The sequence below is a fragment of the Rhea americana genome, unplaced genomic scaffold, assembly GCF_003343005.1.
Source record: "Rhea americana isolate MKP2758 unplaced genomic scaffold, rheAme1 scaffold_139, whole genome shotgun sequence".
Lineage (NCBI taxonomy): Eukaryota > Metazoa > Chordata > Aves > Rheiformes > Rheidae > Rhea > Rhea americana.
In genome coordinates, this window is record NW_028185472.1 from 9384 (window position 1) to 37093 (window position 27710).

Sequence of the window (27710 nt, forward strand, 5' to 3'; positions counted from 1 at the left end):
CAATCCTGGGCACCCAAATTGCCCCAGCCCTAGGCATCCCCATCGCTTCCCGTCACTCTCCTGTCCCAGGCACCCTCATCCCAGGCATCCCCATCACCCCTCATCCCAGGAACTGCCATTCCCCCCCATTCTGGACACCCCCATCAGCCCGTCTTCCCCAGCCTGGGCACCCTCTTGCCCCTATCCCTGGGGGGTGGACAGGCTCCTGAGCGCCCGTGCCGCCGCCACGCAGGTTTCCACGAGCGCAACGGGAAGCCTTACTGCCGCCTGGACTTCCTGGCCATGTTCGCGCCCAAGTGCCAGGGCTGCGAGCGCCCTGTGACAGACGACTACCTGTCGGCCCTGCAAGGCATCTGGCACCCCGAGTGCTTCGTGTGCGCGGTGAGCGGGCGGCGGGTGCCTGGGGAGCCCAGCCCCGGGGGCGCTGGGCGCCTTCCCAGAGGGGAGGCTGGTGCTCCGTCTCCCCCCCGCAGGATTGCCTGGCCTGCTTCGCCAGCGGCTCCTTCTTCGAGCTGGAGGGCCGGCCCTACTGCGAGCTGCACTTCCACCAGCGCCAGGGCAGCATGTGCCACAGCTGCGGGCGCCCCGTGGCCGGCCGCTGCATCACCGCCGCCGGGCGCAAGTACCACCCCGAGCACTTCATCTGCACCTACTGCCTGGGCCAGCTGCAGAAGGGCACCTTCCACGAGCGCGGTGACAAGCTGTACTGCCAGGCCTGCCACAACAAGCTCTTCCTGTGACCAGCGCAGTGGGGTGGGTGGGGGGGGGTGGGTGTGTCCATCCGTCCGTCCCCCAAACGCACACACGGCACCCCCTGCCCTGGCCGGCCCTGAGCCCCTGCACTGCTCCTCAGGGCCTTGCCCCACAGCCTCAGCATCACCCCCTCAGCCAGGCATCTCCGGCATCGTCTCCCYGTCGCCATGGGACGCCCCTCGTGTTTTCCAGCCTGACGTCATCCCTGTCCTGTCCCCTTTCCTCCCCGCTGTCAGCAAAGGAATAAACAGCCCGGCTCTACCACTGCTCCGTTTCCTTCCACTGGGATCTCGGGCCAGCTGGTTTTGGGTGCCCTGGCCAGGCTGGCCCCAGGGAAAGGAGGACCAGGCCTCATCCTGCCTCAGCACACGACGGCCAGCGGCAGGAGCCCACCCACACACTGCCTCCTTCCCCCATGGACAGGTTACAACCTGACTATTCACGTTGTCCACCTGCCTCCCTGTGTCTCCCACCTCCCCAGCCACGATCCTGGCCATCCTGCCCCGCCAGGCAGTCGCCAGCCCGAGCATCTCATTCCAAGAAGGTGTCACCGCCCCCTTTTTGGGAAGGCTCAATAGGGAGCCGAGAGCATCTCCCAGGGGCTCTGGCCCACGCAGCGCTGCTGTGCCCAGCCTTCCAGTGGGTGGCTCGACAGCAGCTCCGCACGCGAGGTGCAGGAAGCAGGCTGGCTGCCTGCAGCGCCTGGGAGCTCTTAGCAGGGGCGTGGAGGGGGAGATTTTTCAGCCTTCTCTGCATCTTGCTTCACGCACAACCCCCCTCAGCAGCTCCCTCCCACCCTGACACTGCCCTGAAGCAAGCGTGCCAGAGAACTTCCCCAGGATGTGCCCCACCAGGCTCCTACCACCACCTCTGGAAGTCACCCACCTGCTGAGGAAGGGTTATCCCCCCCCCCCCCCCACACACACAGAGCTCATCCTCTCCCTACTCCTGCATCCTTCCCAGATTCAGCCACGCTGGCAGACCCGAAGAAACTCAGGGTTTCCAGGCAGCAACAGCACCAGCCATTGCAACAAGGCAATAGTTGCGGCTGTCATCCATGGCTGCATTGCCCCACAGTAACGCAGTGGGCTGAGAGGAGAACAGGGGCTAGAGAACCTTTTGGAGAACTGCAAGTCTAATGCTTCTCACCCAAAATAGTTGCATTTTTTTTGTGGGTTTTTTTTTTTTTGGGGGGGGGAAGGGAGGAGGGAAACAGCTGCAATTCAAGCACCAGTCGCTGCACAGGATGTTTGAAACCAGTGTCACCCAAACACAACACTGAGAACCCATTTCCTATTTTAGCCCACAGTTACAGAGCAAAAGGAATTGGTTTAAGGCCCCAGTGAAATCTTTCCAAAATGAGAATAGAAGGAAGGTTTTAAAGCTAAGTTTAAGCAGAAGCCAGAGACTCATGAGTAAGATCTGCAGCAGTATCTTGTCTTGAAAACTAAATGAAAGATAAAAACAAGGGAACAGCACAGCCCTCTGAAGAGCCTGCCACATTTCACTATTCATTAACACACACACAACTCACTGCACACACTTTAAAAACTTTATTTATATAAAAAAATCATTTGTTTTAAAAGTGTTACAAGAGTGTGCACAGGAATCAGACAATGAACAGCAGGTTCCCCCCAGCTCCCCTCATTCCTCCCCCTGCAGCCAGCTGCCCCCACCCCAGGCTGGGACACACACTGCCCCTGGGAGAGCCAGAGCAGAAGAGGGAAGGGGGAAGCTTTTCTTTTTTGGTTCATCTGGAATTAAAAATAATAATAAAAAAAAATTAGTGTTTTACATACATAGAAGAAGGAAGAGTTAGACCCCAGAACAAGACCAAACTGAGTTGAGATGAGGCTAGAGCCAGATCAGACTCACAGCCACAGAGTAGGGGGGTGCTTTCAGGGAGGGGAGCAGGACAAGAGCGAGAGGCACAGATTCACGCACACAGCCGCCTGCCCCTCCCTGTGCAGTGTGCACRAGCTCTCAGGGAGGACAGCACCCATAATGGGGGGGTCCTCACCTTGAGCTACAAATTGGGAAGGGCTCCAGCTACAGTTTGCAGCCCTGCAAGGCTTCCAGTTGCAGAGGGAGCCCGAAGTTCCCCAACTCCCCCTCCCCTCCCCCCCCCAAAAAAAAAGATTGCAGCACTTAAGTAGTATACCCCCACAAGCAGAGGGGACAGGCATATGGCTCCCCAGCTCCTGTGACAGTCTGTTCTCCAGGGGGCAGGTGAGGCCCCTGCTCCCATCAGCCAAGAGCAGCAGCTACCTGCAGACAGCTAAGGCTCCAGGCAGTGAAGGGAAGCGCTCGGCCCTATCCAACACCTAAGAAACACCTTGTCCCAGCTAAGCTGGGCAGTACGATTCAGAGAGCTACTTCACAGTGGCAAAGAAAGGCACGTGTCAAGAGAAAGTGAGAGGGGCACTGCTGCGGTCAGCCTGTGCGTGGGGATGTGGGGACGAAAGGGGGTGGATCCTGGCTTTACCTGCTCACCACCTTTGCAGCCCTGCCAGTGCCTGCTCCTCCCACCCAGCACAAGGCACACCAGTACTTGAGCCAGTCCCTAAGAAACCTCTCCCCAAAGAGCCCTGCCGCATCCCTTCCTTCAGCAAGGAGGAACCTGGCTGCCCTCCCACACGGGGAGGCCCATCCCGCTCCCACAGCACGGACTGTCTGCCCACATTAGGATCCCTCCTCATGCAGTCATCTGGGTGGGAGGGGCCAGTGACCCCATCCAGGCCTCTCCACTCCCCTGATCCGGAGCAAGGCTGACAGGTCAGAACCAGATTCCTCCCCACATCCCTAAAACCTCATCTAGAGCAAAGCAAGACAAGTTATTGCTGTTTTTCCTTCCCCACATTCCCCCTTGACTCCCAACTTTGGCCCCCTCCTTGCCCATCACTACCAGGGAGGGATGCTCCAATTGTCCCCACAGCCTTGGTTGAAGGGTGATCCYGCACAAAAATATATCCTATAGGCAAAAAAAAGAGGTTGCAGGGAAGGTCTCAGTCCCTGCCCCTCAATGCAGGTCATGCAGGCATCTCTCCAGCCAGAAGGAAGGCATGGGAGAGAAGGCAGTTCCTGGTGAAGGCAGATCTGGAGTCTTTTTTGCAGCATCCACGCCAGTTGATCCGGCGCAGTCAGGCAGGAGCGTTTACTCCCTGGAGGAAGGAGGTGACGGAGGACAAGGAGGAAGAAATTGATAAAAATGTCTCAGAACAGGGAGATGCAGCTGTTTAGGGGAGGCAGAGAGGCCTGGGCTGCCCCCACCCCAGTGGCAACCAGGCCATCATTTGGCTGGCTAGTTGGCACAAACAGTCCAGCAAAAAACCAAAAATAAGACAAGGTAAAAATCAGTCCATTCCACCACGAGGAGTTATTATATATAATATATTATCAACCCAAACTGAGTGGAGGCAGGGACGGCAGCTAGATCTTCTGCTGTGGAGAGAGAGGGAGAGATGTTAGCATGCCCAGAGAGCAAGCAAGCAGAGATGTGTGATCCCAGCCACTGCTGGATCAGACAGCGATTGTAAGCAGCAACAATCAGAGCAGAATTTGGCTGGCCAAAGCACCCCTAATTGAGAAAGCACAGCAGGATCTGTCAACGCTGTTCAGACTGGGCAGGGCACTGTGGGACATACCGACACAGGGTAAGACATGGCAACATCCTCCTCCGCCTCCTCTACCTCAGGCTGCGACTCCTCCCCCTCCTCCTGCTGCAGACACAGGGGGGTTAGTAGGGATAACGGAGCAAGGGAGGGTTAGTTGCAGGAGCCCAGTTCTCCCCTCCTCCTGCCAGCCAGGACAGTGTCATCCCTCCTACCCATCCCTGCCCAGTTCACTCTCCTCTCATGACAAAGAGCCTCTCACCATCAGCGGTGCTGCCTTCACTGGCTCCATATCTCCAAGGTCACCAGATCGGTCCAATGTCCTGCTGTGGTCCCTCTCATTGAGTGTGGAATAGTTGTCTGGAGCAGGATAGGAGACAGTCAGACTGGACCACCTTGACAGGAGCCTGCATCTTCCCCAAGGAGGCAAGCTTTGTCCCTTTCTGGTACACTGAGCAAGCAAAGCATCCCTCTTGCAGCCCCTCTCCTACCTGGTCCCATGTTGCTCATCTGGATCTCCTCCCGGGAGGATTTCTTCTCTAGAAGGATGGAAGAACAGCAGGTCAGACACTGCCCCAGCAGCCAAGAGCAGTGCTAGGACCCCCCCAGCCACCTGAGCACAGACCAAGTTACTGCGCTGTTGCCCCAGAGGTGTTACAGGACCTATGTAAACTCTGGCCATCATTTTTAGCAGTGAGAAAATCATATGAAGCCTAGGTCAACAGCTTTGTGCAAGTAGCCACAGCTCCCAGGAAAGCCAGGGAGTGAGAAGCAGGGAGGGGAGGAAGGCTGGCAGTTCTGGGTACCCACAACCTAGGAGAAAATGGGGGGGCAGACAGATGTTCCCATGGCCCGGAARACCCTTGCTAAAGAGGAAGCATACCTGCTTTTTGGTTGCGGTCGATGAGAGGCAAGGTGCTGTCATCAAAAGAGTTGCCTCCCTGGGTCCGAGATGTGTTGCTTAGGTTCGCCTGGAATACCAGATAATTACTGCTCAGATACTGGCAGACACCCCTTTCCCATGACAGAATATAGCCCCTCCACCCCCCCAAAACCAGGATGAACCAAGGAACACTACCCCTTCCACAGCCCAAGAGCAAGGGCCAAAGCAATCAGACAGTGCTCTGGATCCTCCAAGGCCTGGTAGACCAGAGAATATTAAGTAGGCTTTGATTTGGATGCTGAACCTCTCTTCCCCTAAGAGCAAGGAAACTAGCTACTTGAGCCCTCAGGTGCACCCACAACACCCACACAAAAAGGCAGAGCTTGTCAGCAGCTGGGTCATGGCAGCACCCAGCACATAAGAGGCAGAGTCCCAGCTTTTGAGGAAGACACTGAGCATTAAGCACCCTGTTTTCCAGCACTGTCACAATAGCATTAACACTGCATACTTCCTTGACTGCAAATTTGAATGCTCATGTGTAGGACAGGGGGCCTACAGCTCTGCAGAGCATTTCTTTAGCAGAAAATTTTTCTATCAGCCATCCACCGGCTAGCGGTAGACAGGACAATTTCAAGAAACCTCAGTACCACCAACAAGAGAGAAGGAAGTAAAATCCCACACTGCTAGGAATGAAGTCCTAGAGCCACCCTTCTACCTGYAGCACTCTTCCTGCCACAAGATCCTACCCACTGCCTCAGCCTGCAACAGATCATTTTCCTCTCACCCATCCCCGTACCTGGAAATCTGACTTCTTCCAGCCTTCCTTCTCCAATGGCTTTCGCAGTTCTTTATAGCCCCAGACTGTCTGCAAGACGAGGGCAGCAGCTCTGACTTCTCTCTCAGAGCGGTTTCTAGAGAGATGCAAGGGAAGAAATATTTGGCAATACTCTCAGCCTTGAGGAAGTCTCTGGGGAAGCCAAGTGAAGAGAATCTCCTTCCCTGCCTTCATACCACAGAGCCTACCCAGATTTGTTGATCAGCACCAACTTCTCAATCCCCTGCGTTTCTCGCAGCTTCTTGGCAGCCTCAAGGTTGTCCACAGTGACTTCATTGATGGTGTTGAGGATTGACACCACTGTGTCCTCAGAGAGATTTCTGGCTGGCATCTGCTGGCCTCCAGGCAAGTTCTTCACTAGGTTGGGGATGGCATGTTTACCTGAGAAGAAGAAAGCAGGGCATGAACAGGAGAGGAAAGTGGGGGCACGAGTCACTGCAAGAGGATTGCAAACAACCAACAGCTTTSGTGCTTCTCTCAATGGAGCCCATCATATGCTACTTGGAGAGGACAGACCCTGGGCCATTGATGTGTGTGGGTGATGCCAGGCCTACACACTTCCATGGCCCAGGATCTAGAGAGGAGGTTCCTGCCTACCCCAGGTAGATGGGGAAAGCATGACCAGCCCTTACCACACCAGGCATATCACAGCCCTCACCTATTAGYTCTTTGTTACGCAAGTCAACAGCCAGGTTGCGCAGGGCTCCAGATGCTGCTTTCACAACACGCTCACTGTCGTTGGTCAGGAGCTCAGCAATAGCTGAGAGCCCCTTCTCTTGACGAAGTGCTGCACGGATGCATCGGCCATACTGCAGGGGAGAGAGGGTAGAGCACCACGGTGTAACCTGGGCAGGCACAGCTTTTTTCTGCTCCTGGCAACAGGGACATGACTGGAAGCTTCGCAGTCACCCTTGATCTTAGCAACAAGGATCTCTGGCTTCAGCTTAGCAGGGAGAGAGATTATAAGGGCTTCATTCCTGTCTGAGGATGAAATGCCTCATGCCTTCAGCAAGAGCAGAAAGTCACCCTCCGCATGAGAGCCATTCCAAGGCTCTCCTAGACCCAAACAGACACGAGTCTGGTAACACAGCAAATGGAGGTAAACAGTACTGAGCCCTACCCTATGGCATTCAAGGGATATATGGCCCATAGCAGTGCTAGACCCAAAGGATACACATCTCTGGCACTACCAATCAGTTGCCACTTAAGCTGTTGGACCTTTGGCTCTGACAGGGCAAAGCTGGGCAGCAGATGCTCTGGAAGATAGACAGCCACCTTCTCCACTTTGTATGCATGACACTGCACAGAAGTGGTTGCTCAGGGCAGACCCAGACACTTGGCAAGCTCTAAGTTCCCGGCACCGCACAGCGCCAGATCCAAATAATCTCAACAGCGTTTGAATCCAAGCCTAGCTGTTTCTAGTTCCCAGACCTGTAACCCGGTAACCTCCGGGTTATGTCTGTAAATGGGAAGGGGCTGACTCACAGCAATGAGTCTGAGGCCAAAGCCCTCTTGCAGGCCAGGCAAGTAAGATTTCCCAGTTGGTCTCTTTCACGCATATAAGCAAAGGCTGAAGAGCAGGACTGTACAGCACTTGGCATTAGCCTCAAGCTTTCATTCCCTTCCCCAGCCTAGACAGCTGAAGGAGTGACAGGGACCAGGCTGCAGGCAAGGAGACATACAGGCAGTCCTCAGGAAAACACAGCTAGCAAAAAGCACAAAGCCATTAACAGCACAGGATCTACGTGGCTCATACTCAAACTGTGCTGCTGAATGATTTTTCTTGGGCATGATGTCATGCATGACAAGATCAGCCTGAAAGCATTGAGTTGTGGCCCTTTACAGCTCTGCTGGTACCTGAAGGTGATGCCTCCCTGCTCCTCAAGGCCCCATTGCCTGAACTGCTCATGAACTGAAACACGCTCACTTTCACGAAGCACTCACCGTCCAACAGCCAGCGCACAGATTCTGAATGGCTCCTGCTGAAGCCTCTAGGATAGCTGGAGTTTTGCTTTCCTTTAACAGAGAGATGTATATCCGGACCACTTCTGGCTGGAAGAGTAGCTCATAGCCTGCCAAAGGGACACAAAGCAGAAGTTACCCAAAGGCTCTGCCAGGACTTGAGACCAAGCAACTGACTTGCTCAGAGGAGTCCAACTGGGCACCAAGGCCTGAAGCTTTTACCCAGGCTCTTTGCTTCCTGGAAGCTGGATGCACAAGGGCCAGACTGCCCCACAACATGGAAAAACCAGACCTCCAGCACCAACTGTGGTCAGGCTGGACACTGGCTGCTGCCTGGGATCCTTAAGACACATTGCAGCTCACAAGAGGTTCTAGGCTGAGCCACAGCACTACTATCAGCAGAGTATCCTCAATTTTAGTCCAACACCTAGCTGAAAGGTACCAAATCCAGGACAGAGCATGTGATGGGGCTGCAACCTCAACAACTGAGTACTACTGTGGCAAAAGGCTTGCCTACTGCTCTCAGCACTGTGCTGAGAGGGGCTTGGGTTCAGCTCATCCTCAAAGAACGAGTGCAACACATCTCTGCAGTACCAAGCTCCTGTTCCCCTAGCAGCTAGACAGTAATGAGGCCTCCAAGCATCAACTCTTTTCCATGAAAATACATGCCGAGAAGTGGCTTCTAGAACAGTTTACCTTGCTTCTCCCCTACTCTAATTTACAGCTACCACCTAGCAGCCAGGCAGGGACAGGATCACARAATAGTTGAGGTTGGAAGGGACCTCTGGAGATCTAGTCAAACCCCCCTCCTCAAGCAGGGTCACCTAGAACATGTCAGACAGGGTTGCATCCAGGCAGGCTTTGAATCTCTCTGGAGAAGGAGACTCCACAACCTCTCTGGGCAACCTGTTTGAATGCTCTGTCACTCTCACAGGAAAAGTTCTTCCCCATATTCAGGTGGAACTTCCTGTGTTTTAGTTTGTGCCTGTTGCCTCTTGTCCTGTTGCATGGCACTACTGAAAACAGTCTAGCACCATCCCCTTGACACTCCCCCTTAAGGTACTTGTAGGCATTAGTAAGATCCATCCTTTTTGCATCCTTTTGCATCCATCCTAACAAGTGGCTCCTCTTGTTTCCCCACAGAGATAGATGCAGATTCTTTCCCTGCAGTGTGAAGTGGCTGTGTCTGATAGCTCACTTGCATGCTGAAAAGACTGGTGTCTCACCAGCCACAGCTCAGGTCAGCCTAGGGCTCAGTTGCATATTTGAGCTGCTCACAAGGTCAAATCTGTCTTTAGCTTCCCTGCAATTCTTCCAGTGCAGGTCAATTCTTTGTGCTCCTTTAGAGGCTCCAGGGTCATCCCAGAAAGCCAAGGGTGTTTTGAGGCAAAGCAAGGAGTGGAACTTGATCCCTGGGCTCAAGTTCAGCCACTGCTTAGCCAGTGTAGAGGGATTTGTAGTTCTCAGAAGCTAGAATTTTGTTCCTGAAGGCTTCTCACAACAATCCTTCCTCACTTTTGTATTGGAGAGCACTGTTCTGTGCAGTGCTTTCTGGACCAGAAGAAAGGGGCAGGCCAGAGAATAAGCCACACTGAGAAGTCTGCAACATGGAGGAGCACTACCCTTCCCAAGGCTGCATCCTCAGTCCCCAAGGCAACAGCTCCCTCAGCAGCCCTAACACACACAGCTTCAGGCAGCACTGACCTCTGCCAAACGAGAGGCCTCTTTCAGCAGGATCCAGCTTCAGAGCTGCTCATGGAAGAACTATTTTTTTAACAGGAATTTGGGGAACCAAAAATACCACTTGCAAGCCAAACTTCCATCCATCTGAGAGGCTCACTTTAGTGTGAAGTCAACCCAGCCCCTCTCCAGGGCTACTTGGGGAAAAAGCAGCCTGTGCACCTGAACCCTGCACAAATGCAGTAAGGAACATACCTTTGGCTGGAGTTGTTCTTTTAGGGAAATCCACTGTATCAGCACCAAGGTCTTCTGGATTTTTTTTACCTTCAAAGAGCAAGCACAGAGGCATAAGACACCTCTTCCCACACATCCAAGCCCAACAGCTTATTGACACCTGCTACAGGAATAAGCTCAGAAGCAAAGTGAACCTAAGCTACCAGCATGTCCCAGGATAGGACAAGGGCATTAACCATGGTGCAGGCAGCACATGCCCAGCTGGGGTAGAACAGAGCTAGAGAAAGCATCTGATTAAACCACAGAAAAATTAAAACCAAGAGCGCACTCACCTCTGGAGAACCATTCGTCTATTGGCGAAGCGGAGAGAAGGACAGGAGAGAGGGGAGGCAGGAGGAGAAGTGCCGACAGCATCATGGGGCAGATCATTTGGCAAGAAAGCAAAGGGCAGGGACAACACAGGAGAGAGGAGAAGGTGTGGAGTTAGTGGAGATCCAACCATCACCATCCCACCACCACAGAAACCCACCAGGAGACCATCAGCTTGTGTCAAATGCTTTGGACAAGGCAAGCAGCAACTCCCAAAGCCAAGGAAGGCACAAACCACTGCGGCTCCAGAGAAAGCTGCAATTTAACCTTTATGTAAGAGATGGCAGAGGAGGAGCATAGAGACCCCACACCACCCTCAAAGCCCCACTGAAGTAGATCTGTCCTTGTCCCACCTCCCTCCATGCTGCCACCACCCAACGAACCTTTGCCCTTCTTGGCACCAAAGCAGCTGGCAGCATGGGGCCCAGTGTTGTTGGCAGGGGCCAGGGGTGTCTCCTGGTAGCGCTCAGCGTGGGGGATCTCACGATGGACTTGGTAGGACAAGTTTCTCAGCAGGCACACACAGTTCTCCACCAGCTAGAGAGAGCCAAAGAGTTTGGCTCAGAGCAGCACGTTCTCAGCCCGCATGTGCCTAGGTGAGGGCCACATCTCAACCACAGCTTACAAGTTAGAGGTAGACCAAGTGCAGCTGAACTGGGGCCAGGCAGCTCCATCTCAGGTGGATCTGAAGCAGACCCCATGCCACAGCAGGCATGGCCAGTCCTGCTGATTTAAACTCATACCCTGCTGGGCCAAAAATCTCTGCCAAAAGCAAAGTGGTCCAGTAAAAGATCTAGGGAAGATTCAAGTCAGCAGTGGGTCAAGACAGATTAGAGAGCTGTGAGCCAGGGGACATCAGTGTGGAAAAGAGGATTGTTAACGCTCACAATGGAGAGAAGTATTCTTATTGTCAACTGCAGCCTGACAGCTAGACTCATCCAGGCAAAACACCTGGGTCTCATCCCATAGAGCTTCTCTCTTCCCAAGTGGGTTAGAGAAAGATGTGAGCTTGGCTTGCGTTTTCCAGCTAGCCCTGTCACCTCAAATTCTTCCTAAGTGAAGTCCTAGACTCCCCCCTCCTTTCTCTGTCCTTCCTGAGGGAAGCTCATCTGCAGCCACCATGTTAGCTGACAAGGACAGAGCACGACACGCCCTGATCCCACTCCATTCACCATGGTACCTTGCTGTCCGAGTCCTTCTGGCCTATCTCCGACTGGACGATGTAGATCAGGGCATCCACCAGCCCGTCACATTCTCGCAGTTTCCGACGGGCCTCGCTCCGCTCTGAGCTCACATTCCTGGCAGGCAGGAGACACTCGTCATGGGCAAGATCACTGGGGGCCAGAAAGGAACAGCCCCCACCCAGCAGAGCTCCAACCAGAGAACTCCTCTACCTCCTCCCCATAGAGGGGAACTTCTCCTTTATCAAGGATTATGTCATCACTAGCCATCCTAGAGGAGCAGCTCCTCCACAGACAGTATGGTAGCCCCATAAGGCTACCAGAAGCAGTCACCTCCCACTCCAGAAAGCACCATTTCAGCAGCCCCAATCCACACCAGCTCTCAGCTGAGATGCAACCCCCTCCTGTACCTAAGGCAGCCAGCGGTGTTAGTGAGCACAGATTCCCACTCGATATGGCGAGGTTTTGAGTCCTCATTGGGTTCCCGCTCCCAGCCTGAGCGGGGAATGACAACCTCATCAGTCAGGGCATGCAGTGCATGATCCACAATGGCCATCTTGATGGAGTCGTGCGAGGACAGATTCCACAGTGTTCCTGCAATGCCACACAAGGGAGGCACCTCGTCAGACCACAAGGATGCAAGACCTACACTGTGCACCCCTCACCCAAAGAATCACTCCCTCCTTTCTTCCCTGGAGCAGTTACCTGTGATAACCTCTGTGAGGTCCATATCATGGGCCTTTCGCAAAAGGCGCACCAGAGCAGGTACCCCATCGCAGTTCTTGATGGCAATCTTATTGTCTTGGTCCTTGCCAAAGGAGATGTTCTTAAGGGCACCACAGGCCCCATAATGCACCTCTTTCTTGGGGTGGTCCAGCAATCCTACCAGCACAGGAATGCCCTTCAGCTTGCGCACCTCTGTCTTCACTTTGTCATTGCGGTAGCAGAGGTGCTGCAGGTAGGCAGCTGCGTTGGACTTTACAGCATCCAGGCGGAAGCTCAGCATGGCTATTACCTCCGGGAGCTCTGGCTGGCGCCAGTTGCCTGGGGCCGGGGCTCCTTTACGCAGGCTGTCCAAGCTAGCCAAGCTGCCCCGCTCATGCTGAGCCAAGGGGGCCCAGTAGTACCGGTCAGGGGCCACTTCGTCCACAAGCATGTCTTCGTAACTCCTAGGAGAGGGGACAATCACTGTCAGCACAAGCCCTGTACTTGCAGAATGCTGTGCCCACCTCAACCCATCAGAAGACAGGATGGAGGCAGGCTGCAGAACAGTCYCATGGCACCTTCCTGCTCCCTTTGCACCTGCACAGGTGCATAGGTCTGAGCTTGAGTCTAGAGCTGCCACATCCTTCCCTGCAGGAGCAACACCATGAAGCATCGCTAGGACAGCGCAGAAAGCAGGAAAGAAAGGAGGCTCCACAGCAGAAGGAGACAGCCCTGACAGCAAATCTGCTCCCTTCCCACCCTGCTGGATTTAGCTTTGGGTTAGACACAAAATCTGGTCTCTGCAGAAGCTCTACAGAGGCATGACCCAGTCCCAAGGCTCAATCACAGCCCACGTATAGGCTAGAATAAACATTTGGGCTTGTAGCCACTAGAGGGCAAGTTCATCAAAGGAGCCAGGAAAAGTAGCTCAAGAATTCCCCAGGGCTTTGGTCAGCTTAAGTGGTTCATGCTAGACAGCCTGTTACACCATCATTAAGTGGGTATACCAAGAGAGCAGAGTCTGGTTTCAAGCCACCAGTTCTTTACTGCATTGTCTGGCCTGTAACTAACATTGTACCCAGACATCTGAGCTGCCCCATGGTGGTCCCAGGCACACAAGCTGCTGCCTTACCAAACTGCCTCAAGTATTTCAGAGCATCTGCCTCATCACATCTAAAGCAAAGACTTCCTCCAGAATGAGGCTCTGAAGTTTGTTGCCTGCAGAGGGCCAGCAGTATGCTGTGGCCACTTTACTACAGTGGTATGTTGCGGCTGCATTACCACAAAGGGACAGGCTTACCCAAGCAACAGGAGACGTCCCTAGTGCCACTCCATGCACACAAGAGAAATTCTGCTTCTTGCCTCATTTTTGTCTTCACTAGTAAGTCCACCTATTAAATACAATCTTCCCCCATCCAGGGAGAGGATTTCAGCACTTTCCAACAGAAAGGGAATGGGAGGGGAAAGAGGCCTAATTGCCACAGTAGCAAATCTGCTACATCAGGGTGCTGTTCATAAGCACTGTGGGGGTCCAAGGTGAGGTAGTGTCCTCTGGTTCTTGTCTGCCCAGGAGACTGCTCAGCCATCTTCAAATTCACCCTCTTAACTCCAAGATCAAGTGTAGGAAGCTTCCTGCCATCAAGTAGGCAGCATAGGTTGCAATAAAGGACAGGTTCTGCTCTCTATGCCAACCACTCATGCTACAGCCTCCAGTGAAGGACTTACCAAAAAACAAAAACCAAAAACACACGAGCTCTGCAGCCACATCATTCTCAGGTATTGCTGTACAGTCAGACATAAGGGAGGATAGGATGCATGGCAGCAGCATGCCACCAGGCTGGCCTCAAGGTGTCTCAGCAGTGCAACACACGGCCAGCCAGGGCAGCAGTCGCATGGCCTGGCTACCGAGAGATGCTGAAGAGTCCAGCCTCTCCGGGGAGTTGTCCTTTGCTACTGCAAGGAACTGCACTTGATGCTTTGTGCTGACCAGCAGGACTGCCCCAGGCCCCTGCAGATGGCAGCAGAATGAGGCAGGAGCCAAAAGCTCATCACTGCCAGCATGGCAAGCAAGCCACCCGACACTCATCAATACAGACCACAGCACAGGATCGAGGTCAACCAAGGCTTGAGCAACTGGAAGGGGAGCACCTGCCCAACAGTAGAGGTGAGTCAGTGCCAGACTCCACCCTGCCCTGTAGCCTCATCTAAGAGCAGATGGAGATAGCAAAGGTGGGTGAAGCACGTCCTCCACCACAGCTGGAGCTCCCTTCTACCTCCTCGGTAGGCAGGGAGCTCCAAAAAGAGCCACACAAGAGGGACCCACACACTCACAGCAGATCACGGCCAGCACATACTGCGCTTCTCGCCTCAACGCGCTCTTTTGTCTCCCATGCGCCTGGCAAGCTGCCTCCCTGAAGGAAGTCATTAACAGCCAGGCCCCTGCTCAAGACAAACATCTCAGAGGCAGGGGGGATGCTGATCTCGCCTGTTCTCATTCCTACAAACCAGGCAGCTGAGTGAGGATGGTAACTGAGAAGGCAGGGGCCAAGCCAAACTCAACAGCGCCTGGATTCCACAGATTGCTGCAATGATTATCGGCCTGTGTGGGGAGGGAAAGCCTGGCTATGGGGCTGCAGAAGAGCTCTTCCCTGTATTTGGCAGCATCCTTGCAGGACAAGGTGGCAGGCTCCACAAGGGCTGTGCCCTGTCAGGCTGGGCTCAGAGATGACCCCTTCTCCCTCAAACATGCTGAGTTCCTGAGGATCCCAAGTGCCCCCTCACACAGCTGTGGCTCTCCTCTATGCCTGGGCTCCACCTCCAGCTCATCCAACTCCTTTCCTTCCAGGCCTGGAAGGACAGAAGGAAAACAGCTGCCACTCAGCCCAGCAGCAAGACCTTGGGGTCTTGAAAGCAGAGCCATTCAGATGAGGCTATCCAGGGAGGGAGGGAGGATTCCTGCCTCCACACRCTGGACAGGACACGAGCCTAGGGAGGGTTTGCAAGCTGGAGCCTTCCGTCTTGGCTGGACTCCTGCCTTTTGGCATTTGCTCCCCTCCACAGCCTGAAGCTGGAGCAAAGCAGCCCTAAGTCAGGCACGCCTGTTTAACCCCTTCTTGCCAAGTTACTCACAGAGGGACCGACCATGAAAGCCATGTGCTTAAAACTGCTAACACTGGCTTTTCAGAGCCACTTGACTCAGTGCAGGCAGCAGGGGCAGCTGCCTTGTTCTCTCCTCTAGCTGCACAAGCTTCATGAGGCAAGGCAGGCTGGGGAATCAACCCGCATAAATAACCGCCCAGACTGGTTCAACACAGCAACAGTAACATTTGTGCTGGCACCAGCCTAAAGGACGAAGCTCCTCCTTTAGTGACTGCAGCAGCCAAGAGCTACTGTGGATTCACAGTACACGTCTGGATACTGGCAGATCTTGGGCAGGTGCTGGTGTGCACCTCCTTTCCCTCCTGCCTCTGTGTACATGCCCTAGGAGTTCAGAGAGCCTGTGATCAGTCTGTCCTGCCCTCCCCAGCACTCTCAGACACATCCCTCTCAGCTCCCTGACACGGCCTCCTGCCCATCTCTGCAATCCAGGCCTAGTCCCTTGCTGCACTCCTACCACCCACCATCCAGCTGCTAGCCTCTTCCCAGTCCTCACCCCACTGCATAGGCAGCAAGCAGAGCAAGCTAAGAGGCTTAAATCATCAGTGTTCATTTGCTACAGGACACTGGAGTCTAGCAGTCACAGCCTGAGGCACATAACATCCCGGGACACCTGCTCACACCTCTGAAAGGGCAGTGGAAGGACTACCAAGAACCTCCTCTGGCATCCCCCGGGCAGCTGCAGGCTAGCAGGGCAGTCACTCTGGCAGTCAAGCTGGAGGAGCAGGTGATCACCCACAGCCAAACAAGGGGGAGAAGCTGCTCACTGCCAAACAGGTTGAGCAGCTTCTTCTGCCCTGCAAGAAGACTGMGCTGCCAGAACGCTCCCTGGGGCGCTGTAGGGCTGAGCCTTGCTCACACCAGCCCCCAGCTCAGAACACAGGCTCCTCTGGGGCTGGCCAGTGCTCCCTTCTTGGTCAGGGCTGCAACTGCGAGGCTACTGCTGCTCCAAACAGAGCTGTGCCGTGTAGCCTGGACCAGGTGCTGTTCCCAGGGGACAAACAAGACACGATGAATTTTACAGTGCCCGATCCCACCCAGCCACAGAGCTGCCATCTCCCTTGGGAGCCTGCAATCATCCTGGCAGAACAGGCAGCACAGGAGAGAAGGGCCTGCAGCTACATCCAACTGCCCTGTGGAACTCCTTGCTTCAGGACAGCCAGCTCAATTAGCACCAAGTTTTAACCACCAATTAAACACACAATTAGGAGCAGATGCAAGCTTTCTCCTGCACAAGCCACAGGTGACTCTGCTCACTGTACTGCCTCCACCATCTCTTCTGAGGAGGATGAAGTTGTAGAGATTCTATGCTAGTGTTCCCCACCCTCATGCTTACTGCTACACGCCTGGTCCCCCAATACCTGAGTCGACGCCGGGGGTCGGATGGGGTCCCTGTCCGCCTGGCTGTGCCATAGTCAGACATAAGCCCGTAATCCACATCTTCAAAGCCCACACTGCGCTGGTCATCCTCCAGGCCGTATGGCTCAGGGTGGAAGTGGTTGAGGTCCATGTTGCTGCCCCCAACACGCACTTGAGGCTGGGGGCCATAGATGTCCTGGCGGCTGGGGGCCCGGTAGGTGTCCATGGAGGGACGGTAGCGCTCATCAATGCGGGTGACACGGGACAGGCTGCCATAGCTGTGATCGCTGCCTGGGTAGCCATCCTCATAGGGGCGGTTGTAGCCATCGGGGTAGTGGTAGTTGCGAGGGAGGGTGGCTGTGCCTGGCTGGCTCAGGTAGCCACCAGGGCCGCCATTGCCATTCTTGCGGAAGTTCCTGTCCATGGTCTGGACATAGTTGGTAGTGACTGGGGAGGTTTCCAAGGGTAAACCGTCAGATCCCATGGGGACCTGCTGGACTGTCCGGGTGGTCACAGTCTTCACCACTTTCTTCACCTGGAGGGATGGACATTGGGCACACTCCAATCAAAGTCCTGTCCCCTACTACACCTGTGTCCCCAGATTCTACTTCCCGCACTGCATCTTGCCATGCTTTCACACCTCCTTTCAGCTCAGGGCACTGTAAGTGGCAGTCATCACTGCCACAACACCTCAGCCAGAGCCCATCCCATCCACGCCTGTGCCCCAGGCTCATACCGTGGTCTCTGTGCGCCGAGTCGTCCCATCATCTGATGTCTCCACAGACACGACCGACATGGCCCCTTCTGGGTCCTCCTCCATGGTGTACGTCTCCTCCACAATCTGGCCTGGGTCCTGCATTCTGGGGATTGTGCTGTACAAGAGGTGGCTGTGGTCCTGGGGGAGCAAGGGGCAGGGAGTCAGTCTCCACTGCCAGCACAGCCCTCCCTGTGGCCAGGTGACAGAGAGGACAAGCTCTCACCCACCAGGGAGCTCTGCTGCCCCCACTCATGAAGGAGGATATCAACTTACTCTTGTCCCAACCCTTCTAGTCCAAGGTGGACACATTTGGGAATAAGTCTCCCTCTCCAGACCAGGTTTGAGACACTGCCAGCCCTGCCCCAAGCATCCCCCACAGGACATTCATCCCCCAGCAGGCAGGCTGCCCACACCCAGATGGCTCAGCTCCCCTTACCTGTGGCCCGTTGAGTTTCAGATCTGGGAACTTCTGCCTCTCTAGGTCAGCATCGCCCAAGAAACGGCCGTTCTGAAATGCACATCACCACGGCAGGCCCATTACTGGGCTGCCACTTCTCTCCCTCCCAGGATCCTGTAAAACCTACCTCTCCCATTAGCCCTAGGCCTTTGAGGAAGCCATCTCCAGCATCCTACCAACACATGCCCAACATCTTGCTCCCACAGGAACAGCAAGCTGCCCAGAGAAGTGTGCAGTGCACAGCAAACCATTGTCCAGTCTGGCAAAACAAAGGTTGTACCACTCAGCCCACCCTAGTTCTCCCACTATATCTACATCCAGCTTGCAGACATCCAGTCCCCTGACAAAACAGGCCAAGAGCAGTCCCCATTCTCCAACACTGCCCTGGAGACCTTCCCCATCCTCCAATGCAGGAACTCCAAGTCATATCCCAGAGGAGGTATTACTGGGATAGCCCCCACAGGCTGAGGGAATAGTGTGGATGCTCAACAGCTGATTGCAGAGCACTAGTTTGACTTGCTTACACTCCCCTCTGTACTCTCCTTTTTCTTTCCTGCCTGACCTACACATCTCTCCTAGCAGCACCACATTTCACAGCCAGAGAGTTAACCACCTTCCGCCTGGCACAGCATGCCAGCCCTCTGAGTGCCCCCTCCTATAGAGGAAAGAGGCCTCTCCCAGCCCCGGTTTGGCCGTTTGGGGGATAAACCAAGATTTCAGAGATTCACCATTGCCACCTGAGAAGGAGACAGACATCCCCACAACTATACACCAGTCCCTGCATTTAGGCCACCTTCCAGGAAGCTGAACGCAGCAGGAAGAGAAGATGCCCAGGCACTAAATGCAACCAGCCTGAAGTGCTCACAAATCATCCCAGGAAGACTGACCACCAGGTCAATCCGCACATCCCTAGATCACCTTCAGCTCCAACACACACGCAGCACTGTCAGCATTACAAGACCAAGACCAACATAGCCTTCTTCCATATCACATATCCTAGGAAGGCTGAAGAAGAGCCTGGCCCAGGGCTACCCCCACTGAGGCAGGACCAGCACAGATGGGGGCTCCGGGAGCCGCCACACCCGCCTCTGCCAAAGGGGTTTTTTACCTGGTGCCGCCGGGTGAGCGTGCCGTTGGCCAAGCCCGGGCTGGCATCCTGCGGGGAGACCCGGACTCGTTCCAGCTGAGCAGAGACATGGCGCCGTTCTTCCTCAAGCGCCCGGGTCAGCTTCTCAAACTGCGCCTCCTGCTCCTTGACAGAGGCAAGGATGCTGGCGGTCGACTCCACTTCTGAGTCRTCCATGGGTGACGGGTGCCCGGGGGGGACAGGGAAGGGGCGAAGGGTGCAGGGAGGCACAAGTGAAGGCAGCTAGGTGTCAGGGTGAGGGGAAGAGAAATAACCCAGAAGGGGGGAGCCACTCTTCACTGCATATGATTTATGGAAAAGAAAGGAGGAGAGACAAGAGGTCAGAGACAGATTTCATTATGACAAATTCTCTGAACAAGGGGAAAAAAATAATCCTATGCCAGTAACACCCACTTCCACCCAGTAGAAGTGCAGGAAGGTAGTCTTGGAGCAGCACAGCTCCAGGCATGGCTCAAACAGCTCCCACTGCCATCTAAGCCTGGAGAACCAGCATTTTGGCAGCAGAAGGTCCTGCACCCCCTAAAAAGATACAGGGTCAAGTCAGGTTCAGGAGAACTGTTATGAGGAGGGTGTGCTCCTCAGTAATAGCCTCCATCAAGTTGTGGGAAGCCTTCTCCTACGTGGAAAGAGCCCCACACAGCTGCTAGTAGGAGAGGCAGGGACATCACAGACCTGGGCAAGCACAGGACATTGTCTCACAGAATGAACACTAACCCAAATTCCACTATTTCCTTTGGGGAGGTACGGAAGGAGATGACTTATTTTTCCCTGCTCCCTCTTTCCCTGAGTGAGGAGAGTGAGATGTAATGCAAAGTTTGGGGCAGGGAGGAGGAGAAGGGGGACAACCCCAGCTTCAGTTTGCCAGGCTCCACATCTCCCTCCTATCTAGGAGAGGGTAGAAAGTGGAACAGGATCCCCCTGAAGGGGACCCCAGAAGCTTCTTTGCCAGTTATCAAAACCCACCACCCTCCAGGTCCTTGCCAGGACTCCCACAATGCTGCAGCCCTCCCAGGAGGTCTCTGGCACACCAGTCCAGGGGCAGACAGTGGCTTGGACCTCAGGTATCCCTTCCCAAAATAAAATAACAAAAGAGAGCACCACAATCAATATTTTGACAGAGAAAGGCAATTTTGTTTCATACAGACCTGTTAGAGGAGGAGGTTCAGGTTTGATTGGCAAAGGCACAGGGCAGCCAGGTCTAGTCGCAGAGAGTCATGGGAGAAACAGCCCAGCCACCACAGTGAGGAAGCAGGAGGGAAGAGAGCTGCAGAGACAGCAGGACAGTGGGGTCAAAACTACATAAGCAAATTTGAAGTAGAAGGTAGGGAAAGGCACACCAAGATTTGGTGAAGGGGCTCATCTCCACAGCCAACTCTTCCATCCCTCCAAGGAACAGGGCATTGTCCAGAGAGAGCTGGCATGGTCGTAGATGCGGCACTGTGTCCCCGACACTTTGCCAGTAAGTTAACAGCCCAGGAGCAGAGAGCCCTCCACCTGTGCTGCACAGGCCAGCCAAGTCTCAGAAAGCCTGCAAGAGGTTTTCCCAAACTTATGCAGTCACAGCAGGCCTGTGGCAACTCGTTCAAGCTAGGCAGCCAGCACAGAAGCTGCTTTCTCACGGTCTCCAACACAGCGTCGGCTCTGCCCATTCCCCTTGTAGTACTGCTGCCCCAGTGGTGGCTGTAACAGTGATCTGGGACCAGGACTCAGCTCACATAGAGCACTGCCCTTCCAGGGCTCTGCATTGGCCATCTCCAACAGCTCTGCAATCCCTGGCAGCCCTGCTCTTCCCATGGACCTTCAGTTCCAGCCCATGGCAGATGCTAGCTCAGAGGAACTCAAAGCAAGTATTTTCCATCCCAAATGAACCCATAAGCAAACCCCTCTTGCAAAGACACCCAGCATGTCTTTCTACATCTGTGGCTCTAGTGCTCCCAAGGCTTCTGCTGGTACAGGTAGCACACCACCACTCTGCCTTGGTTTTTATCAGGTACTGTGGCACTAAGTCCAGCAGAGCAGGGTAGATTTTTTTTTCCCCCCATTTGCTTTGGAGGCTGCCTGCAGCACATGTAAACATCTGGTCACCTCCACCCTGTAATCTGCCTTCATCAATTAAAAAAAATACAGTTCTACTCATGCCAATGCTGTGCCCAGCAGAGATGAAGCCATTACTCTTGCACACACACACCAGTTTGCTTCAGGTCCCAGCACTCTGCCCCAGCCCATGTGGGTTTGGATGCTCACTGGCCAAGTCCCCACCCAGCAAAGAAACATGGCCCACCACCTTTTGATTTAGGAGCCCGAGCAGGCTTTCGGATGTTCCCAGACACTACTCCTGGCTCAGGCACACAGCTTCCCATTTATCCTGCATTGCAATGTGTTGTGCCTTAAGGCATCTTCAGTCTCCCCAAGCCTTGTATGGGAGTGTAAGGTCAGCTCTGACCCTTGCTGCCCCAAGTTCTCACCTGCCTCATAGATTCCCAGAGATCCTCTCTCTGCAGGGGAGGTTTGGTGCCACCCTGAGAGTGCTGATGCATCCCAACTCTCACCTGTGAGTCAAACACTCCCCACCTTTGATAGGCATCCACCCAGCAGAGCAGGGACGCAGCTACTCAGTCTTTAGGGTCTCACTGAACCTCAGTGAGGACCCACACTGACATGGGAGCAGATCTGCAGACCCCAACCCCAAAGACTCTGCTGGAAAGAGGCTGTGCTGAAAGCAACCTCACATCCAGGAGATCTAGCCAGCAAGGTGCTGAGGGCAAACTGCCCAGACAGCCAGCTTGCTTCCTCTCTCCAAGAGGGGGCAGAATTCCTCACTACATCTCAAGGTCCAGGCTCTTTCAGCAGGCCAGGACAGTCCTACCATCCAGACCCCCAATGGGGGCATTCAAAGTCCCAGCCAGAAGCCACACTGGCTTGTTCCAATTTGGAGTGTTTGTTTCTAGAGTAGTATTTTGCCAAGCCCTCTAGAAGACAGGGATGCTGCTGGACAGAGAAGGAATCCTCTACCTGTGACACAATTGCCCACACAGCTATGCCACCTCTCCACCTAACAGCTCCCCAGCCTCTCCGTGACTATCCCCACACAGAAGTAGCAGCTTTTTGGGGGGCGGGAGGGGTGCACAAGGACACAACACCAGCATACTGGCTTCCATCCAATGTGGCTTTGCATCTCAGCTCTCCTAGATCTTGTGAATAGTCTAATGTGCACACAAGTAGCCTCAATATTAAGCAGTGAGCAGGGGCTGGCAGGCCTCGCCTCTGCAGGAAGGCATGTAGAAGAGAGGCAGCAAGGGCAGCAGATTCCTCCATCCCTGCACGGCTGCCAGGCAGGCCCCAGGCAGCCAGCAATGCCTCTCCGGCCCAGGGTTCCCACCTCCACATATCCCCTGGGAACATGGCCCAGAGAACACAGACACTAACAATGAAACTCACAGGGCCGCTGAGGGCCTCAGATAAGGGGCTAGAGCAGCCATGAGGCTGTTTCCTTCCCGTTCTTTCCACAGGGACTAAATACACAGCAGCAGAGGGAAGGAACAGGATGACCAGTTCCTCACCTGCTACCTCTCCCTGTACCGCTGGACTCACAAATGCCCCTCCAGTCCAGGCATGGGGACATGCAGAGACATACACAAGTCCTCCTTCTTCTTGTCCCCAGGGGAGAGTAGAAAGCCTTTGGGAGGGGAGCCAAAAAGCTTTCAGTTCACACTTTGCAGATCCATTAATGCCAGAGGATTGTTCCAGAGTCTTTCCTTGGCCACCTGAGGCTCTGTCCACAGGATCGTCCTGTAACCCATGTCAAGCAGCACAGCCAACCCTGTGAGCATGCTCAAGCCTAMCCCATCTGCACAAGTCACTCCTGCTCAGCACAGCTCTCATTGCAGGCAGGAGGTGCAAGCATGGAATGCAGCAAGGCCAGATGATGCCAACAGTCTGAGGGGACTCTAATAGCTCTCCTCCTCAGGGCCTCTGCCACGAGGATGTGCAACTTCCCTCCATTCTCATCCCAGTCATCTAGTCTTCATCGATTCAGGATTAAAGACTAATTGCTATGAGGCAGTGCCAGGTCCAGAGAGGTCAGCAAGAGCCTTCCCCAACTCTGCCCACAAGCACACGCCAGCACAATTGCAGGCTGGAGCACAGTCTTCACCCTTACAGCTGGCTTGCACACAAACCCCAAACAGCCTTACACCCTCCCAGCTGCAGAGGATCTGTTCCAAACCCCCCTAGCCTGTCCCCTCTGGGCACACATGCCAGCATTTCAAGACCTGCACAAAGCACAGCCCCTCACCACCTCCTGATGCCAGCTCAAGGCATTGGTCATTTTCAATAGAAAAAGCAGAGGGAGAGAGAAGACCCCCAGCTACTCAGTTTGATCACACTAACCAAGAAATGACTTATGACAGCTCAAAGCCAAGTTGGATCCCACAAGGCAGAAGGGGAAATTCCAGGGATCGCTTTGAGCCCGTCCCCTATCCTCCCTCCTTCCTCAGCTTCTGAAGAGCATTTTTCCAGAGCCAGACCCTGACCATCTTTGAGGACGGCTGCAAGAAAGCCTTTTCATCATGACAGAGGCACTTGCTGACACACCCATTACTTAAAAACCCCAGCAAGTCAAAAATATTCCAGTTGGCTTGGTTCAGGGCAAAACAAAAAGCCTGGAGACAAACACACCCAAGAGCAGCTTCTACCCCCCTCAAGGCAGAAGAGGCATCAGAGCATTTCCCCTGTTACTGTCAGCAAGAGGGGACCCCAGTGACCAACACAACCATCCAGAAAACCTTATATCCAATTTATCTAGCCTTATCTCCCAATTTCCTTGCATGAGCATACCCCCGTGCTGAGCCCAGAGGTTTCTGTGCTAAAGCATGTCTACAAGAGATGTCCAAGACACGGTGTCTTAGGAGGACTCTCTCCCTTGTCTCTAGGAAGGCAGGCCATGAGCTGATCTGCCTGCACAGAGCCACTGCAGATACCCACAAAAGCCTTTGGGTAAACTAAAGAATGAGTCCTTAATAGCCAAAAACCCCACTTTTCACCCTGACCAAGCAGTCCAGAGCTCTTCCCCTGGAGGCAGCCTTAGGGCAGAGCATTCTTCCTAGACCCCCTTCCTCTGTGTCTGAGGGAGTTACCTTCCTCCAAGCCAAATCTCTTGCCTGGAAAAACAACTTTCAGGGCCAGACCACAGCTGTAGCCCATCTAGAGTTCCCTTTGCACCCTCCTCTGCTGGAGGATGGGAGTTCAACCCTTGAAGTCTTCCCCACTGGCCATGATAGAGCCAGCAGACAGGGAATCATACCCCAGGCCAGAGAGGACAGACAAGATCCTGCAGATAGGATGCAGGCARGGGGCCTGATAGGCAGCATCTGCCACAGCATACAGAGCACCAGCTAACTTGAGCGCACAGCCCTGTGGTTGAGTCTTCACAAGTGTGGGGCTGGACCAGCTCTTGAAGAGAGTCCTTCAACCAAAGCCTTTGGATGGCTACTACCCAATGGTCCCAAGGTGCCTGTGTTTAAGCCACTCCCTCAGTGCAGAGGGCTTTGGACAAAGTTCAGTCCAAACACCTTCAAAGCTAGATCCACCTCCACTGCATCATCCCTGGTGAGCTCTGATGCATCAGGTGCTCGTAACAGCCCTCTGTCATTTGGTGAGAGGACAGAGTTGCATCAGCACAGACAACTGGGTTTCAGCACTCCCCTGGCTTTCCCACTCATTCACACMACCCCCTCCTCCCCCTCGCCCCCACACCTGTTAAACACTTGCAAGATAACCACTTGCAGCCCTCACACTGCTGTGAGACAGGAGCCACATCTCTGCTGGCAGTGTAGGGTGGACACAGCCCCTTGATGGGGTTCAAATCACACAGCTAGATGATAAGTTGTAGGGACATGAGACCACCACAGATCTCAGGCCAACCAGACAGACCTGCTAGGCTAAAGGTTGAGAGAGAGAGAGAGAGAGAGAGAGAGAGAGAGAGAGAGAGAGAGAGAGAGAGAAGAACTTGCTCCCACTCCAATAAAACCCCCAGCATTTACTAAACAAGAAAAACAGCAAAATCACTCAAGTAATTAGCCTTGCCCCATCCATTTGGGGGACAAAGGAAAACCAGCTGGCTGGCTGCCCTGCAGAAGGGAATAGTCAACAGCTCTCAGTACCAGACTCATCTTCTCTCAAGAGAAAGCAACAAATTCTCCAGRTTCTAATTGCATATCCTGAGGTACTTAGTAAAAACATAAAGCCCATCAATAATTCAAGCCTGCAACTGTCCGAGCACTCACAGTGCATCACACTTGCTTGCTCTGTATGGGTTCATATCCCTGCTAATTCACCACAGGCTCCTGGTCAGTCCCAATTAACTAAAACTAAATGAACCAACATCTTTGGCATCTTTCCACACCCCTGAGTGCAGAGCCCAGGCTCACAAGTAGGCACAAATAAATCCTCAAACTTCACCCTGCCTGAGGAGGCAATGCTAATCCTAGCCAAGGCACAGAAAAATCAGCATGGTAACAGGTGAAGTCCAAGCTCTTCCCAGCCCCATCTTGCATTGCTTCTAYATTCTGTTTAGAAAAGCACACAGCAATCTCATTTGGACACATCCTCCATTCCCACCACAACACAGAGGACCCTAGTGGCACAGAAGGGCCACAGGGAAACCAGAACAGTTTATGCAGAAGCTCCCAGGAAACAGCTCCTGCATCCCTGTTCAGGGGAAAGGAGAGCTTCAGCTACACCTATTTCTCACCCACCATCCCAGCAACATGCCCATACTTCATACTAATGGCACTGACCACAGACCAGACCATCTAGGGGGAACCCACTTGCCCAGACAGATGCTTCCTGGCATCTAGGTTGGGTAAGCCAGGAGTGGGCTTAGGATCCTGGGCCCACTCTGCCCAAGCCCCATCAGAGCCAGCTAGATAGAAGACACCATCTCTTGCCAAGAGCAGCTACAACTATGAGATGATCTCTCTTCCCTCCTTGCCAAGTGCTCCACAATCCTGATGCTACTTCAGTTGCTGTTTCCAGCCCCACAGCCACCACCCCTCCCAGCCCAGTGGCTCTCCACAAAGACAATTTGCAGAAAGCACACACGATGGACTTTGGACATGCTGGCACAGAGCCAGCAGCCCTCCCAGTGGATGCCTGGTTGGACACTGTCTTAGGTGTCTACCCACACTGGCATAACCCCACCCTGATCAGCCAAAAGCCAGGCCCAAAGTACCAGCCCCTGGCAAGAGTTGGGCTGGAGGCAGACTACAAGGAGCACCAGCCTCAGGCTGCAGCAGGAAGAGAACCGCTCTCCTCTGACTGCAGACTGTCACATGCAACTGGTCCAACTGACAGCACGATCACAGCCTGGTCTACCTCTGCCTCCACTCCCACAGCAACGAAGGCCACATACTTAAATTAGGAGAGACTCCCTCCAGAGAGGGGGAGTTACCTGTGCAGATGCAAGCAGGGACACAACACCACACCTTATAAGGGAAAGGGCCAGCAGCCAAAGGAGGATGATAAGGAGGGAGGAGATAAGGGGCAGGGTGGGGCCAGTGCACCAGACAGAAGGTGAGGAAGCAGACACGACCCCCACGCCCCCGCAAGAGCGGGGGCCCAAGAATGCAGCGATACAGATCAGGTCCCAAGGACAGGTCTACACATAGCCAGCGGTTGGGAAACCACAGCAGACTATCATCAGGGAAGGGACAGGCCCACAGCCAGGGAACACAGCATACATTTGCTCAGCCGAGATCACAAAAGCAGCRCCTTTTGCTACTCCAGCAGGTCAAAGTCAAGCTCTTCCCTCCACACCCCAACGGGGCATTAGGGCTCCCTCCAAAGMGGGAGGCGCAGCCAAGCGGGGCTGGCAGGAGAAAGGAACAGCGTGAGGCTGGCCGTAGAGAGAAAGGCTTGTTGGGCTGGTATGTCAGCAATCCGGCTCCAGGGCAGCTGTCCTCTTGGGCACTCAAAGGTGGGGGCTGTGCGCACGCAAGGGGCTGCCGGCTCATTGTGTGCCCGGGGGCCGCTCCTGATGGAGACGGTCATTGTGTGCCCGGGGGCCGCTCCTGATGGAGACGGTGCAGACGGGAACGAGCACTCCTGGGGGCCCAGAGAGCTGCAGACTCTCCACCCTGACCCCGTGGTTGGCACCAGCCAGGGAAACACTGGTTGCTGGCAGGAAAGCTATAGCTGCAGCCAGAGGGAGCAGCTGCCACCCCAGCACGTAAAGGCAGACTGAGAGCCTCCCTCAGCACCTTTGGAGAGGACAAGCAGCCCTCCCAGCAGGCAGGCAGCCAAGCCACCATACTCCAGGCAGACAGCACTCCCCTAAACACACACACTCAAGCTGGACAGCCACGGGGCGAGCATACCCCCCTCCCAGTAGCAGCACCCCACTGGATCCAGCCTCTCCACAGCAGYCTGGTGGCCAGGTACCCCCACAGGAGCCCCCACCCTGGGGAAGCAGGCCTCCTCTCCCAGCAGGCACCAGCACCACTGTTCACGCTCCCAGCCCCCGGGCACAGGAGTTTCACATGTTGGGAGCCCTTTAGCAGCACAAAGGCAGCTCTCTTCTCTGTGGGAATTCGCAGCTGAGCAGCTTTCCAGGGACAAAGGGA

The 27710-nt window shown here is 54.4% G+C and overlaps 2 protein-coding genes across 7 annotated transcripts in view; one reads left to right on the top strand and one right to left on the bottom strand.

The window, feature by feature from the left end:
- Positions 1-231: 231 nt before the first annotated feature.
- On the top strand, positions 232-1014 carry LOC146599488 (leupaxin-like; the record flags this gene model as incomplete). Its single annotated transcript, XM_085298364.1, has 2 exons — positions 232-381; positions 474-1014. Coding segments are annotated over 2 exons (417 nt in total), but the record flags the coding sequence as incomplete, so codon positions are not given.
- Positions 1015-2291: 1277 nt separating this feature from the next.
- CTNND1 (catenin delta 1) overlaps positions 2292-27710 on the bottom strand; it is a 38402-nt gene continuing 12983 nt past the window's right edge. For 3 of the 6 annotated variants that reach the window (XM_085298381.1, XM_085298380.1, XM_085298379.1), the window contains 19 exons: positions 20235-20353; positions 19051-19367; positions 17922-17993; positions 17465-17623; positions 16731-17263; positions 12214-12677; positions 11919-12102; positions 11508-11625; positions 10711-10864; positions 10291-10308; positions 9980-10048; positions 8027-8154; positions 6741-6891; positions 6271-6463; positions 6044-6158; positions 5248-5335; positions 4856-4903; positions 4627-4724; positions 2292-4194 (listed from right to left, as the gene is read on the bottom strand). In XM_085298381.1, the coding sequence (XP_085154507.1) occupies positions 4183-4194; positions 4627-4724; positions 4856-4903; positions 5248-5335; positions 6044-6158; positions 6271-6463; positions 6741-6891; positions 8027-8154; positions 9980-10048; positions 10291-10308; positions 10711-10864; positions 11508-11625; positions 11919-12102; positions 12214-12677; positions 16731-17263; positions 17465-17623; positions 17922-17993; positions 19051-19245 (2799 nt within the window). In that variant the 5' untranslated portion in view covers positions 19246-19367; positions 20235-20353 and the 3' untranslated portion in view covers positions 2292-4182. Of the gene's footprint in view, positions 4195-4215; positions 4473-4626; positions 4725-4855; positions 4904-5247; positions 5336-6043; positions 6159-6270; positions 6464-6740; positions 6892-8026; positions 8155-9979; positions 10049-10290; positions 10309-10710; positions 10865-11507; positions 11626-11918; positions 12103-12213; positions 12678-16730; positions 17264-17464; positions 17624-17921; positions 17994-19050; positions 19368-20234; positions 20354-27710 lie in introns of those variants that run through there. The other 3 variants (XM_085298382.1, XM_085298384.1, XM_085298383.1) reach the window with 3 other exon arrangements.